The sequence below is a fragment of the Microcebus murinus genome, chromosome 22, assembly GCF_040939455.1.
Source record: "Microcebus murinus isolate Inina chromosome 22, M.murinus_Inina_mat1.0, whole genome shotgun sequence".
NCBI lineage: Eukaryota > Metazoa > Chordata > Mammalia > Primates > Cheirogaleidae > Microcebus > Microcebus murinus.
This window is the reverse complement of record NC_134125.1, coordinates 1,200,312-1,214,406: the sequence shown is the minus strand read 5'-3', so window position 1 is coordinate 1,214,406 and position 14,095 is coordinate 1,200,312. Positions and strand designations below refer to the sequence as shown.

The 14,095-nt window shown below is 61.4% G+C and overlaps 1 protein-coding gene across 1 annotated transcript in view; it reads left to right on the top strand.

Annotated features, from left to right (window-relative positions):
- Positions 1-14,095, top strand: part of ADGRD1 (adhesion G protein-coupled receptor D1) — an 84,509-nt gene that overhangs the window by 45,294 nt on the left and 25,120 nt on the right. The window contains exons 15-17 of the mRNA XM_075996415.1: positions 2,044-2,117; positions 6,620-6,743; positions 13,266-13,369. Of these exons, the coding sequence (XP_075852530.1) occupies positions 2,044-2,117; positions 6,620-6,743; positions 13,266-13,369 (302 nt within the window). The remainder of the gene's footprint in view (positions 1-2,043; positions 2,118-6,619; positions 6,744-13,265; positions 13,370-14,095) is intronic.

Sequence of the window (14,095 nt, the reverse complement as noted above, 5' to 3'; positions counted from 1 at the left end):
GTTCCAACTTTCTTTTCTGAAGTCAGACTGCTCATCCGCCATGGAAAACAGCACCGTTTTAACGGGCTGCATCAGAGCGTTGGAGGCCGCAAATGCGATTTGTTATGATTAATGGCCAAAGAACCAGGTTTGAAGAACCAGATCAGAATTTTATACCCTTTTAAACCCGCGCCGTTATTTCCCCAGAAATAAAAGTGCTGACACTCCCCGGGAGGTTCTGACTGAGCCCCCCGGGGCGTCCCTGGAGTTGAAATTTCCCCGCGGTCTGCAGACCCCCGCCCCTAAGAGACGGAGCAGGGCAGAGTTGCCTCGCTCTGAGAGCAAAACCTGGAGGCCTTTCTTTGGTTCGCGGCCCAGGAGGAGGGTTTCCCGGCTGTGGGGAAACGCCGAGGGTGTGGCGTCAACAACGAGGACCACTAGGGCCGGCCGCGCCTCTTGTCCGAGTGAGGAGCGTCTCCGTAAAGCTGGGGCCCGCCGCGGGGAGTCGGGCTCTGTCCAGACCCCGGGCGTTGGCGGGCCGTTGTTGGGGTTGCTTTAAGCCAGGCGAATCCTCGCGCTGCATCACAGGCAGATAACGCTGGATGGCGGCTGTGGAACGTCCCAGAAGGATTCCGACGGGGGGCCTGGGGACAAATGACTTACCACGCAGATGTCCCGTGAAGAGGGCCGGGCGAGGAGGCTCGCGCCTGTCATGCTAGCACTCTGGGAGGCTGAGGCAGGAGGATAATTCAAGGTCAGGAGTTTGAAAGCAACCTGAGCAAGAGCCCCGCCTGGGCTCCTCTCACCGCGAAGCGAGGGGGGAGGTGGGGAGGCGCGGGGCGGGTGGTCTCGGTCGCCGTGGACACGGGTGTCGTGGCGACGTGGAGCAGGACCATCTGGCTGAGGCCGCTGGGCTCCGCGCCCCATTTCGACCAGACTCCCTGGCCGTCCTCACGGCGAAACCACGGCCCAGCCTCCCCGGAGAGGTTAAAGACGCCCGGCGTGGGCAGCGCTCGCCTCTGGTCCCTGCACACCGTCCCGAGTTCTCCTGGGGGGGGGCGTCAGAGCCGTATAAATAGCAGAGGAGTTAAGGGATCGGCTCTCTCGGGCTTAAACACTTGGGCCAATTTCACGACAAGAGGAGCAAAGGGAAGAAAACCACAACCCCAAGCGCCGGGAGAGATTCCAAACAGCTGCGGCCCCGGCGCCAAGTCCAGCAGCCGGGGCGCGTCTGCAGGTGCTTGTGTGTAGACGCTGCTCTTCTCGTCCAACCTCAGCTCGAGACCAGAGGAGAGCGCGCCTTAGCTTCGTGGATTTCCTGTCCTGCTCCTCCTTTCGCTCCTGGAAACCATCAGGAGGTGTGATTTGGGCGCGCCGGTGCCGTGGCCCTCCGCGTTCAGGAGGCCACGTGAGTTCCCGGCTGGTCGTCCCTTTCTCCATTCATTCGGCAGACGCTCAGTAAGCACCTGCTGTATGCCTGGCCCTGTCCAGGCCCCGGGATGAGGCAGCGAGGGAGACAGACAGAGGCTCTGGGCACGGTGACTGTCGAGTGTTCCAGGCGGGGAGGGGAGCAGAGGAGTGAACGTGTTCCTGCAGGTACACGTCGTCTGTTTGAATGTATGGCACGCCCCGTGGTGACCCACACTGAGAGAACGTGGCAGGAGGGCGGGCAGTGCGCGGAACGGGCTCGGGGTCTCTGAGGACTCGCGTTTGGGCAGAGGCCAGCGGAGCTGCAGTGGGAGCAGGTGGTTGTCTTCCGGCAGGTGCGCTTTTCCGGGGGTGCGGCGGCACGTGCAAAGGCCCTGGGGTGGGGAGCCCAGCTGGTGGACCGGCGTGGGGCACGGAGGCGCGGGCGGAGTGCGGCGGGACCACGGCAGGGATGGAGACAGAAAGCCAGCGGCCACGCGCCTCAAACCCCAGGGCTCCGTGTGAGGGGCTCCGCCCCATGCCAGCGCCCAGGGCTGGCCCTGTCCGAGTCACGGAGCCTCGTCACGGAGCCTGTCCCGTGTTTCACGGAGCCTGTCCCGTGTTTCACGGAGCCTGTCCCGTGTTCTCTCGTTCCAGACTCGCAAGCAGCACAGTGAGGCCACGGACGGGAGCAGCCGCGTCTTCCTGTACTGCGCCTTCCTGGACTTCAGGTACCGCCCGAGGGGGCTGCCGGGCGGGGGCAGGCGGGAGGGCTGGGGGCCGGGGGGCCGGGAGGACGGTTGGTGGGCGTCCAGTGCCAGGCCTGCGACAGGCCGCCCGGGGTATTGGAGCCAACATGTCTGTGTCTCCCGTGAACAACTCACGCGGGGCAGGCGCTGGAGGGGGGCAGGCGCTGGAGGGGCGCAGGCACGCGGCCTCCTCCCTGACCCCGTGGGGCGCGGCCGGCCACTGTCCGGGTCTGCCGGGACGGAGCCTCCTAGAGCCCAGGGGGCCTTCAAACCGGTTTGGTGGAGACGCCGGGGTGGGGGGCACGTGGAGGCGGCTGGCCCCGTCCTGGGGGTCTCCGGGTTGGGGGGCTGGAGAAAGAGGCTGGGGGACGGCCCCTCCCGGCTCACTCGATGTCGTGCTCCTGCCCCGAGTCCCCGCTGGCCGCAGGGACGTGTGCCGAACATCAGCCGCTCAAAACTCTGAGTCCCGACCTCCGGCCTCTGTGGCTGGGCCCCGGCCCCGGGTGTCGACCTGCAGAACAATCCGTCCCCCCAGAGACTCCCCTGTGTCCGTCTGTCACCCCGCCCCCTCCCGCCCCCCACCTCCAGCTCTGCAAACGGGGGCTCGCGTGCCGCCTCCGGGGTTCTGTCCCACGCCCGGCACGGGGAACCGCGTGTCGGGAGGCCGAGGGTCCAGCCGCGTTGCTCTAGTGCCGGTGTCCACAGCTCCGTCCTGCTCTTCCTGCGGAGTGGCGTGGCGTTCCGCCGTTCCCGCACCCAGGCTGCCATCCTGTGTCTTCCCCTTGTCCCTAGGAGAGGGACGTCTGGGCAGCTTCCAGACGGGGGGGGGGGGGCGTCACGGTTAAAGCTGAATGTTTTTTACCCACTTTGCACCCCCTGGGGAAACCCCACTCGGTCATTACATGGAACCCTTTTTGTGGTTACTGGATTTAAATTTGCTGGCATCGTTGAGGCTTTCTGTGTCTGAGTCCATGAAAGACACTGGTCTGTAGTTTCCTTTTTTTTTTTTTTTTCTTGCAGTGTCTTTGGTTTCTGTGTCCAGGTAGTGACCCCTTTGTGAAAGGTGCATTTTGGGGATGCATTTGGAATGCACAGACTTGACGTTAATCCTCTCGTTAATATTCTGGTAGGATTGACCAGTGAAGCCATCTGAGCTTTAGTTTTCGTTGTTGGCAGGTTTTTAACTACACATTCGATTTCTTTTATGGATACAGGACTGTTTGAGCCAATCTGTTTCTTTTTAAATGAGTTTTGGCAGTTTGTGGGTTTATTTTTTTTTTAAATAATTAAAAGAATTTCATCAAAGCCATTTAATTTATGGGGATAGAGTTGTTTGTAGTATTCTGTTATTAGTTTTTTTTTTTCATGTCTGGAGGGTCCCTTTTCCATTTTTTTTTTTTACATCTGTAATCTGTGTCTTTACTTTTTTTCCTTAGTCACTTTTACTAGATGTTTATTAATTTTATTGATTTTTTTTCCCCAGAGATATAGCTTTTGTTTTCATGGATTTTTCTGTGTTGTGTTCCTGTTGTCAGTTTTATTGACTTACTCTCTGTCTTTAGTTTATTTCTTTCTGCCCACTTTGGGTTTAATTTGCTCTCCATTTTAAAATTTCTTAAAGTGTAGATTTAGATATCGATGAGAGGCTTTTTATTATTTTCTAATATAAACATTTAATGCTCTAAGTTTTCCCGTAGGCACGATTTAGCTGCATCCCACAAATTTTGATGTGTCGTTTTTATTTTCATTACATTTCAAATGTTTTCTAGTTTTCCTAGTGACTTCCCCTTCAACCATGTGTTATTTTGAAGTATGTTGTTTAATTTCCAAATAGTTGGGAACTTTCTGCTATTGATTTGTAATTAAATCATTTTATGATCTGAAAATGTACTTTCTATAACTTCAGTTCTTTTAAATTTGTTAGGAGCTTTTATATGACCCAGGATATATGTTCAGTCTTGGGGAACATCCCATGTGTGCTTGACGAAAACATGCACTTGGGGGGGGTTGTTTTAGCAACGTCGATTGGATCCAGCGAGTGATAGTCATGCTCAGCTCTTCTGGGTCATTCCTTTTCTGTCAACTTGTTCTGAGGAGTGTGACTCCTCCAGCTTTAACAGTGTATTTCTTTATTTTGTTTTTTTTTGAGACAGAGTCTCGCTTTGTTGCCCAGGCTAGAGTGAGTGCTGTGGCATCAGCCTAGCTCACAGCAACCTCAAACTCCTGGGCTCAAGCGATCCTGCTGCCTCAGCCTCCCGAGTAGCTGGGACTACAGGCATGCGCCACCATGCCCGGCTAATTTTTTCTATATATATTTTCAGTTGTCCAGGTAATTTCTTTCTATTTTTAGTAGAGACGGGGTCTCGCTCTTGCTCAGGCTGGTCTCCAACTCCTGACCTGGAGCAATCCTCCCGCCTCGGCCTCCCAAGAGTGCTGGGATGACAGGCGTGAGCTGCCGCACCCAGCCTTGAACGGTGGATTTCCGTATTTCTCCTTTTAGCTTTGTGAGTTTTTCTGTGGTGTATTTTGAAGCTCTGTTGCTGGTGCTTTGTGGCTCTGTCTTGAGAGTGGGGCGCACGTGGCACTTGCCTCACGCTCTACACAGTTAACGCTGAGGACTCCTTGAGCCCAGGGGTCTGAGGCTGCTGTGAGCTGGGCTGACGCCACGGCACTCACTCCAGCCCGGGCAACAGAGTGAGACTCTGTCTAAAATAAAATAAAAATCACTAATGAATGATTTGGCTGAGAAAAAATAATTCCCAAGTGTTTAAAAAGGCAATGTGGTAGGGCTGGGCGTGGTGGCTCACACCTGTCATCCCAGCACTCTGGGAGGCCGAGGCGGGAGGATTGCTTAAGCTCAGGAGTTTGAGAGCAGCCTGAGCAAGGGCGAGACCCCACCTCTACTATAAATAGAAGGAAATTAATTGACCAACTAAAAATACATATAAAAAATTAGCTAGGCATGGTGGTGCATGCCTGTAGTCCCAGCTACTCGGGAGGCTGAGGCAGGAGGATCACTTGAGCCCAGGAGTCTGAGGTTGCTGTGAGCTGGGCTGACGCCACGGCACTCACTCTAGCCTGGGCAACAGAGTGAGACTCTGTCCCCCCCCCCAAAAAAGCCCCAAATGCTGAACTTGAAGCAGAGAAAAACGGAGCCTTTCGTTTCTCCAGCTACACAAGCGCTTCCTCCCTGGGCCCTGCCTTTCCCGCAGCAAAGTTTGTCCTTGTGACCACCGAGCGGCCAAGTCCTGGGAAGAGGAACCACAGAAGCGTCTTTTCTTTCTTGAACGTGGGAATCCATCCCACTGCGGGGTGACCGCAATTGGCGCTCTAGGCGTGTATCTGCGTCCAGGCGTGTTTGTCGGGGTCTATAGTTTCAGAAATCGTGCACGGAGCAGGTGGATACGTGATTCACGTAAGAAGCCAAATGTCACGAGACAGCAAAGCTCCCCTTTGACCTTGGCGTCATGTCCTGACCTGCCCCCTCCTCTGGGGGTGACGGGGGGGTGTGAGGTTTTGTGTGAGTCTCCCCGAGACGGGCACTGCCGCCACTGAGACGTGGTTCTGTGGCCCTCCCCGGGCGTGGCCCCTCGAGCATACAGCCGGAGCTTCTCTCGGAGCCGGGCCGTGGGTGTGCACGTCTCATTCCGGGCCGGGTGCTGCCTGGGGGCTTTGCACGTGTCCGGGCTCAGGGCGGGCTTTGTGTCCTGGCGGCATGACCCGCCCCAGCCACTCCTGTCGTGGCCCGATTACAGAACGGGGGGTGACACACACAGAACATATACGTAAGACGCAGACAGACAGAATTGGCTGCAGTCCCGGAAGAAAAAAGGACACAGAGACGAGAGACGGTTTCGGACTGCAGCGCTGGAAAAGTGCTCCTCAATTTATTATATACAGTTTAATTGTGCAAGCGTCCCACGGTTGTTTTCTCGTGCCAGCTACTTTCCCAGCTACTTTTTGGTACGTGACTTCCCACGGCCAAAACACCTGCTTTTCCGGTCAAAGCAGAAAGCATGGCCTTCTACAAGAGGTCTCTTTGATGTTTTGCGCTGCTTTCGGATAATAACAATCTTGGCTCGAGCGCGAGACCCTGAATCCGAGACCATCTTGCAAGTGCCTAGCACCGCGTGCTGGTTACCAGGCAATCTTGGCTCGAGTGCTAGGCCACAGGTTCTTGGCCGTTTGCCTGGAGAAACAGTCTCTTCAGCCGGTCAACGAGCCACGTCCTGCTAATCGTGGGAACAAGCAATGGGCTCCCGTTCTGCTGACTTGGGGTCTCGGCCAATCTGACCCTGGGACGGCTTGCTTCAGCTCCCTTCAACTCCCCAGCTCTCGCCGGCGCGGTGGTGGGACCCAGGTCCCCGCACCGTCCTGACCTGTGTTGGTGGCCGCTGTGAGTGCGCCAGGCCCGTGTGGGTGAGGGCTGCTGCCCCGGCCGAGGGTCCGTGTTGTCCCGTGACCGACTCTTCCCGTGTCTGCAGCTCCGGGGAAGGCGTCTGGTCGGACCAGGGCTGTGCTCGGGTTGCGGGGAACCTCAGCTACTCCAGCTGCCGCTGCACACACCTCACCAACTTCGCCATCCTCATGCAGGTGGTCCCGCTGCAGGTAAGCGCAGTCCCGCAGGGGTTGCCGTGGAGACGCCTGGCTGCAGGCGGGGGCAGGGAGGTGGGCACACGCACTCTGCGGGTTGTGTCCACAAGCCGAACTTACTACTGTCCTGGCTCCTGGGGTCCAGGGTTCCCACGTTTGGGCGCCGGCACGTACGTGATGAGTCCACGGGTGTATTGGCCGTGTGTGGCGTGGTCCTGCCCACGTGCACTGTCACCGTGGCAACCGCAGACCAGGCTTGCTGGGGACCCTGGGAGGTCACACCAGGGGGCAGAGCCTGGCCTCTGGCGGGTCCCCCCGTGCTGGGAACGGAAGACCAGCCCCACGTCCCGTGCGGAGGGAGCGAGGGGGGAGGGTCCAGTCTCAGCGGGAAACCGCGGTCGTGGGCGTCCTGCTTGTGGTCGAGAGGCGGGGAGGGGGCGCAGCCCCGAAAGCCAGAACAGCTGGGACCAGAGAGCAAACGTTTGCGATGGTAAACCTGCCGCCACCCAGCCCAGGTGACGCTGGACTCAGGCAGTCTGTGGGTGTCGCCGCGGGAGAAATCACATCTACTCGTTGCCAGGAAGGGTTGATTTGAAAATGGTTGAAAATGACCCATGCTAAAAAGGAACATTGTTATGAAAAATAAAAAAATTCAGGCCGATAGCATAAGTAGGCGCCAAACCCACGGCGCGTTCAGAGAACTAGCAAAAACGCCCTGAGAGACCGTGTTTCTTTGGCGCGGGTCTCAAGTCTTGCCGGGCGCAGGGCTGGCCCCGCTGGCCCCCGGTCCCGGGTGCAGGTTCAGTGCACACCTGCGTCTCATCGCCCACCCTTCTGCCCGAGACGCTCTCCTGGCCTCCCCACGCCGAGCGCCCCTGGGTGGGCCCCTAGACAGCCGGCCGGCCGGGAGTGGCGCTCCGGGAATGTTGCCCAGGGGAGGGTTAGCGGATTAAAGGGAGGAGAAAACAAGACGACAAAAGAAAGTGTAAGTAAGGCAAGATCTGCAACACGATTCACAGTAGAAATGGCAGAATGGCAGAGCACTAATAGCGACAGCACTGATGATTGCGTAAATTCAACGCACCTATGCTAAGGAAGACTGTTCATCTCTCTACTAAAAGAGAGATGATGAACTCAAGTGATGTGCAAGCTTTAAAGCACGAATTACAATCCTGCCTTGCAATTACAATCCATCCTTGGAAGGATTTCCAAGATACCATTATGTGACAAGGGCAAGATGTAGAACAGAGTGGACACGTATCCCATTTTTATAAAACAAGGCCACAATGGTGCGTGTGTTCATGCGTGTGAACGTGTGTTCACACGTGTGTGGTTGTGTCTCGGTATGTGGCCATCGGGCAGGCGTGGCGGTGCGTGCTGGGCTGCCAGCCGGGGCAGAGCCGGGGAGACAGGCCTGCAGCCCCGGCCCGCGGGTCGGAGCCATTCCGGCATCCGTGTGGCCGCGTGAAATGGCGGCGTGAAGCCGTGTTTCTCAGGCTGCTCCCGGTGTGGTGTTTCGAGGGCTCGTCTCGTCCGGGCTCCAGCCTGACACCGGCACTGAGAGCCCGAGAGCTGCGGGACGAGGGCGTGGGTGGCCGAGCCCGCTCCGCAGGGCAGAGGGACCAGGGACAGAGACACGCTCTCTCTGGGAGCCACGGCGCCACGTGCGTGCTGGGTCAGCCAACAGCCTGATTTACATGGACGGGTGGGAGCCGGATTTCTGTCACCTCCGTGGACCAGCCACAGGGAGGGGGAAGCCGTGGCGGAAGCCATGGCGGATGGGGCCCCGGCCTGGCCCAGCCAGGACCTGGGAGGGGCTCACTCGTGGCCTCCTGGCGTTCCTTGTTGTTGCGCCACGGTGCTGGCGTGGAGAAGGCGCAGGCGGGAAGGCCGTGGAGGGAGGTTGGAACAGGCAGGACTGGGGGATGAGGCCGGGGTGCCGGGACAGGGCCGGCCTGTGGCAGCCCCCTGGGCCCAGCGAGGGCAACGCAGCCTCCCGCCTCTGTCCCTGTGTTCCCACCCAAGGTGGCAGTCTGCTGGTCTCAGGTGGGACAGGCACCTGTCGGCTGTGCCGTGGGGAAAGGAGTCGGGGGTGGCACAGCGGCCGAGCTGGCAGGAACCCAGAGCCCAGGACCACGCAGCTCCGCCATCCTCCAGGGGCCGGTGCCTCCCTGCCGCCCGCTGCCCAGCACCCCACCCCCACCCCCGTTCCTCTAGAGCAGCGGGCCCCGGCCTTTCTGGCACCAGGGACCGGTTTCAGGGAAGACCATTTGTCCACGCACTGGGGGCATTGGGGAAGGTTTCGGGATGATGCAAGCGCGTCACGGGTACTGCGCAGTCGGACCTCCCTGCTGATGGTCTGTGTCTGCAGCCGCTCCCCTGCGCTGGCACCACCGCCCAGCCCCGCCCAGATCACCCGGTATCGGGTTCCCACAGGAGCGCGACCTAGCCCCCGCGCACGCGCAGTTACAGCAGGGCTCCTGCTCCCGTGGGGTCTGATGCCCCCGCTGGTCTGGCAGGGGCGGGGCTCAGGCAGTGACAAGAGCGATGGGAGCGGCTGTAAATGCAGGCGAAGTTTTGCTGGCTCACCTGCTACCATGTGGCCAGGTTCCTAGCAGGCCACGGAGGACCGGGACCAGTCTGTGGCCCGGGGGCTGGGGACCTCGGCTCTGGAGGGTCCTTGGGAGTGGCCGGGCCACGGGTGCCTGTGGGGTGCCCGCCTGGGACCTGGGGCAGGTGCACCTGGGAAAAACCGCTCCCTGGCGGGCGCGGGGAAAGAGCAACTCAGTGAGACGGCCGCACACCAGGGTCTGAGGCTGCCTCCGGTCGGCACACAGGCTGCACTTAGCTCACGGAAGTTTAAATTAAAAAGACAAAAAAAAACAAAAAACAAAAAACTTGGCTGTCAATATTTCAAAACCCAGATGTGTTATCTAAAAATTTGGATTTCCGGTTCAAGAAAATATAGATAGAGGAGATGTGGCCATGCCGAGCCTCCGGTCCTGGCGGGCAGCGTGGCCTGCGGGCTGGCGTGGCTGCCACCGTCCTGCCGCCCCCCACGGCCCCCCGACACCGGCAGTGCAGTTCATCACGCACTCGTGTTTCCTGTTCCTGTCGCGGGTGGGAGAAGGGGGCGTTTGCTAGGATCGCGGCAGCCGAGGGCTCTCTCTCCCAAAGAGCAGCCCCGAGTTTGCCACGCCTGCTCCTCCTGGCCTCGCTCCTGCCGGGGCCGCCCTGGGCGTGGGCGTCTGTGGTCTCCGCCTCGGAGAATCCGCGTCCTGAGCAAACTCCCGGCTGCTCCGGGCGTTTCTAAATCAGCCACCGTGGGAAAGGAAGGGCACAGCCAGGGCACACCACGCCTCGCCGGCGTGTGGTCAGGCAGTGCGGCCCGCTGGGGGGGCCCGCCTTCACACTCTATCCCCGGCCAATCAGGGCCTGTCCCCACCCTGGACAGATGGCTCCAGAACCCGTGCTCAGTGGCTGCCCGGCCAGGTGCAGCCCGGACCACTGAGGCTGGCTCTGGCTTGGGCGGGCGGCGGCAGGGCCTGGGTAAGGTGCTGGAGGCTGCCGGGAGCCGCCTGAGCCGGGCGAGGGTGCAGCGGGCGTGTGACGGCTCTCGGGTGCCGCAGGGCGTGCAGCTCCCTCCACGGGGGGCCCTGCGTGGGTGTCGGGGGCCCCTCCCCCGGGCAGCTCTGCGTGCCACCGGGCCGGGCTCAGCGGGGCCCCCCCTCTCTGCAGGCAGACACGTGGTCTCTCCTCATATGGCGAGTGGCCTCGGGCCGGTGACTTCCCGGAGCCTCAGCCGCCCCGTCTGCACCGTGGGGGCCTGTCCCCATGGAGCTGTGAGGGGGAGAGAGGGTACCACTCAGCGCTGAGCACCCAGCCTCAGTACCCAGCCCGAGCACCCAGCCTCACTACCAGCCTCAGTACCCAGCCTCAGCACTCAGCCTGAGAACTCAGCCTGAGCACCCAGCCTGAGCACCCAGCCCAATCACACAGCCCCAGCACCCAACCTCAGCACTCAGCCTGAGAACTCAGCCCGAGCACCCAGCCTCAGAATCCAGCCTGAGAACTCAGCACCCAGCCTCAAATACCTAGCCTCAGCAGCTAACCCTGAGCACTCAGCCTTAGTACCCAGCCTCAGCACCCAGCTCAAGCACTTAGCCTCAGCACCCAGCCCTAAGCACTCAGCCTCAGCACCCAGCCTCAGCACCCAGCCCCACCACCCAGCCCCAACCACACCCCCTACCAGCCTGCGTCCCTCACAGCCCGAGCTGGGGTCTTCCCACTGTCCACACGCCTCCCACGGGGAGCGGACATACGTGCTCTGCACTCAGTCCCCGGGCCGCCTCCCCGCCCGTGTGGAGCTGGGGCCCCACGGCTTCCGCCAGCCCCGAGGCCAGCAGCTGCCCAGCGCAGCGCCGTCCCCCCGGGCCGGGGCACAGGAGGGCTCGGATCCATCCCTCCCGCTGCCCGCTCTGCCCACGGGGCCGCCCGCCACGCCGGCTGCCACGGCCCCGTCACTTGGGGAGCGGAGGGGAGGAGGCCACTGGGCTCTTCTCTCACTGAGCTGCCAGCGGCTTTTCCAGCAGCGGCCTCCCCCCTGCCGGGGCCCTGCTGGGGGACAGCTCCCCACCCAGCTGTGTCCTCCAGCGGATGTGGCCTCCCGGCATGGCGCAGGCCTGGGCCACCTCACTCGCCCCTCGGGGTCTCGGTTCTCCCCTCCCCGCGGCAGACAGCTCCCGGAATTAAATCTCCCGCTCTGTGCAAGGCCAGAGAGGCCTCTGTTTCCCCAGATGGCCCCAGACTGACCCACGATCTGTGCGGCTGGGGGGACGGTGGCACCCCAGGGCCCCTGGGCTGGGGAGCGAGGGGACGCGGGGCCCCTTGGTGACCCCTTTATTTTTTATTTTATTTATTTATTTATTTTGAGGCAGAGTCTCACTCTGTTGTCCAGGCTAGAGTGCCGTGGCGTCAGCCTAGCTCACAGCAACCTCAAACTCCTGGGCTCAAGCAATCCTCCTGCCTCAGCCTCCCGAGTAGTTGGGACTACAGGCATGCACCACCATGCCTGGCTAATTTTTTCTACGTGTTTTTAGTTGGCCAATTAATTTCTTTCTATGTTTTTAGTAGAGACGGGGTCTTGCTCTTGCTCAGGCTGGTTTCGAACTCCTGACCTTGAACGATCCTCCTGTCTCGGCCTCCCAGAGTGCTGGGATTACAGGCGTGAGCCACCGCGCCCGGCCTCAGATGCCCCCCTCAACGAGGTGACGCGGCGTGAGCAAGGCAGGTGCTTAGGTCCTTCACTCTGGGAGGCTGCTCCAGGTCAGGAGTTCGAAAGCAGCCTGAGCGAGGCCCCATCTCTACTATAAATAGAAAGAAATTAATTGGCCAACTAATATATATATAGAAAAAATTAACCTGGCATGGTGGCGCATGCCTGTAGTCCCAGCTACTTGGGAGGCTGAGGCAGGAGGATTGTTTGAGCCCAGGAGTTAGAGGTTGCTGTGAGCGAGGCTGACGCCACGGCACTCACTCTAGCCTGGGCAGCAAAGTGAGACTCTGTCTCAAAAAAAAAAAAAAGATGCCGCCTCCTCAAGACACAGGGTGTTCAAACAAGGCCTGGAAAGGGCCCGTTGGCACAAGTTGGACGAGCAGGAGGCTGCATGGCGGCTTCTCCCAGCCTGTCCGGTGGGCTCTGGCGGCACAGGCTTCCCCGCCGCCGCCAGCCCAGGGCCGAGGTTCCCGGCTGTGTCCGGGCATCGGAACCCACCGGGCGGGCGGGCTTCCCGGCAGTACCTGCCTTCACTCCCAGCTCTGCCTAATGCCGACTTGGTGACAGCCGGGAACGGCAGGTGGCGCCCACCGCTGGGTGAGCCGGCGTGGGCACCCGGCCCTCCCGTCTCTCTGGGAGCCCAGGGTCAGATGTGTCCGGACGGCTAGAGCCAGGGAGTGCTGTGTGGGCTGTGCCGTCACGTGGCCTGCGGCTCCCGTCCCCTCCTCCGTGGCTTTGCGTCTGCTCTGGCCGCCTTGCGTGTCCACGCCCCGTTTCTGCGAGACACGGCGGCCGGGCGCAGGGGCTCACCGCCCCACGCCCGGGGAGGGGAGGCTCCTGGGAGCCGTCGTGTGCAGGCAGCACGGAGACACGCACCTGCAGCCGCTGTGGGGACCGGGGGTGGGACGGACGGGCAGTGGCCGCCCTCGCCTGGCTCGCCCCGCGTCCCAGCCCTGCTCCGAGCACTGTGCACGCGTGTGCTCACAGGGGCCTCGTGGCGTTTTCCTTTCACAGCTGAGCGAGTCACACGAGTCACGTCGTCCCCTGGGAGGCGGCCGAGGGGGGTCTTGCACCCCTCGCTCCTCACCGGGCGGTGGGGCGGCCGCGCCTCTCGGCTGCCTGTGCTCCGGGCGGGGGTTGCGGGCGGCTGTCTGTCCGAGGGGAAGCTGGAGGGGGCGGCGGGGTTGTGGGGCCGCTCCTGCCGGGGAGCAGGGCTGGGCCCTGGGGACTCTGTTCACGTCCACACCTCTGCCCCTCCCCAGCTCGCACGCGGACACCAGGTGGCGCTGTCCTCCATCAGCTACGTGGGCTGCTCCGTGTCCGTGCTCTGCCTGGCGGCCACGCTGGCCACCTTCGCCGTGCTGTCGTGAGTGCCCTCTGCTCTCCCCGCCAGCCCCGGCGGCTCGCGCAGACCCCGGCGCCAGCCCCGCCGGCTGCCTGGCCGTGGTGTGGACGCCTGGCCGTGGTGTGGACGCCTGGCCGTGGTGTGGACGCCTGGCCGTGGTGTGGACGCCTGGCGCTGCCCGCACCCCGCACGTCCCAGCCAGGCAGCTGCTCCCCAGTGACACTTCGGTTTGGGATCTGGGGTGCGGGGGGCCGAGGGGCTGCTGGGGGGGACTAGAGAATGGGGGGACAGGGCTGTGGAGTTGGGGGGCACCAGGCTTCAGCTGAGCTGGAAGGGTCCGGAAGGGCCCCGGCCAGGCACACGGGGAGTTCTGCAGGGAGGAGCTGGGCCCGGACGTCCCTTCCTGCCGTGGCCTCAGCAAGCCCCAGCCCGCGTGGGGTCGGCCCAGGACCCCGAGAGCATGCCCGGGTGGGGGCTGGGCAGCAACAGAAGCGCAGCCGTCTTCGCAGTTGGAGTGGGGGGGGCAGGGCCAGGAGGTCTCTGTGAGGGGCGGCGTTTGAGCTGCGACGCAGAGACCCGGGCAGACAGACGGCTCACCATGGCGGGTAAACAGCTGCGAGGCCGGAGTGAGCCGGGGACTGGCGAGAAACAGGCAGGGCACGGTGAGCGGGAAAGTAGAGTCGGGTGAGAGCAGCTGGCAGGCTGGGCGGGCTCTGGAAGGAGCTGGGGCCGAACCCTGGGGCAGTA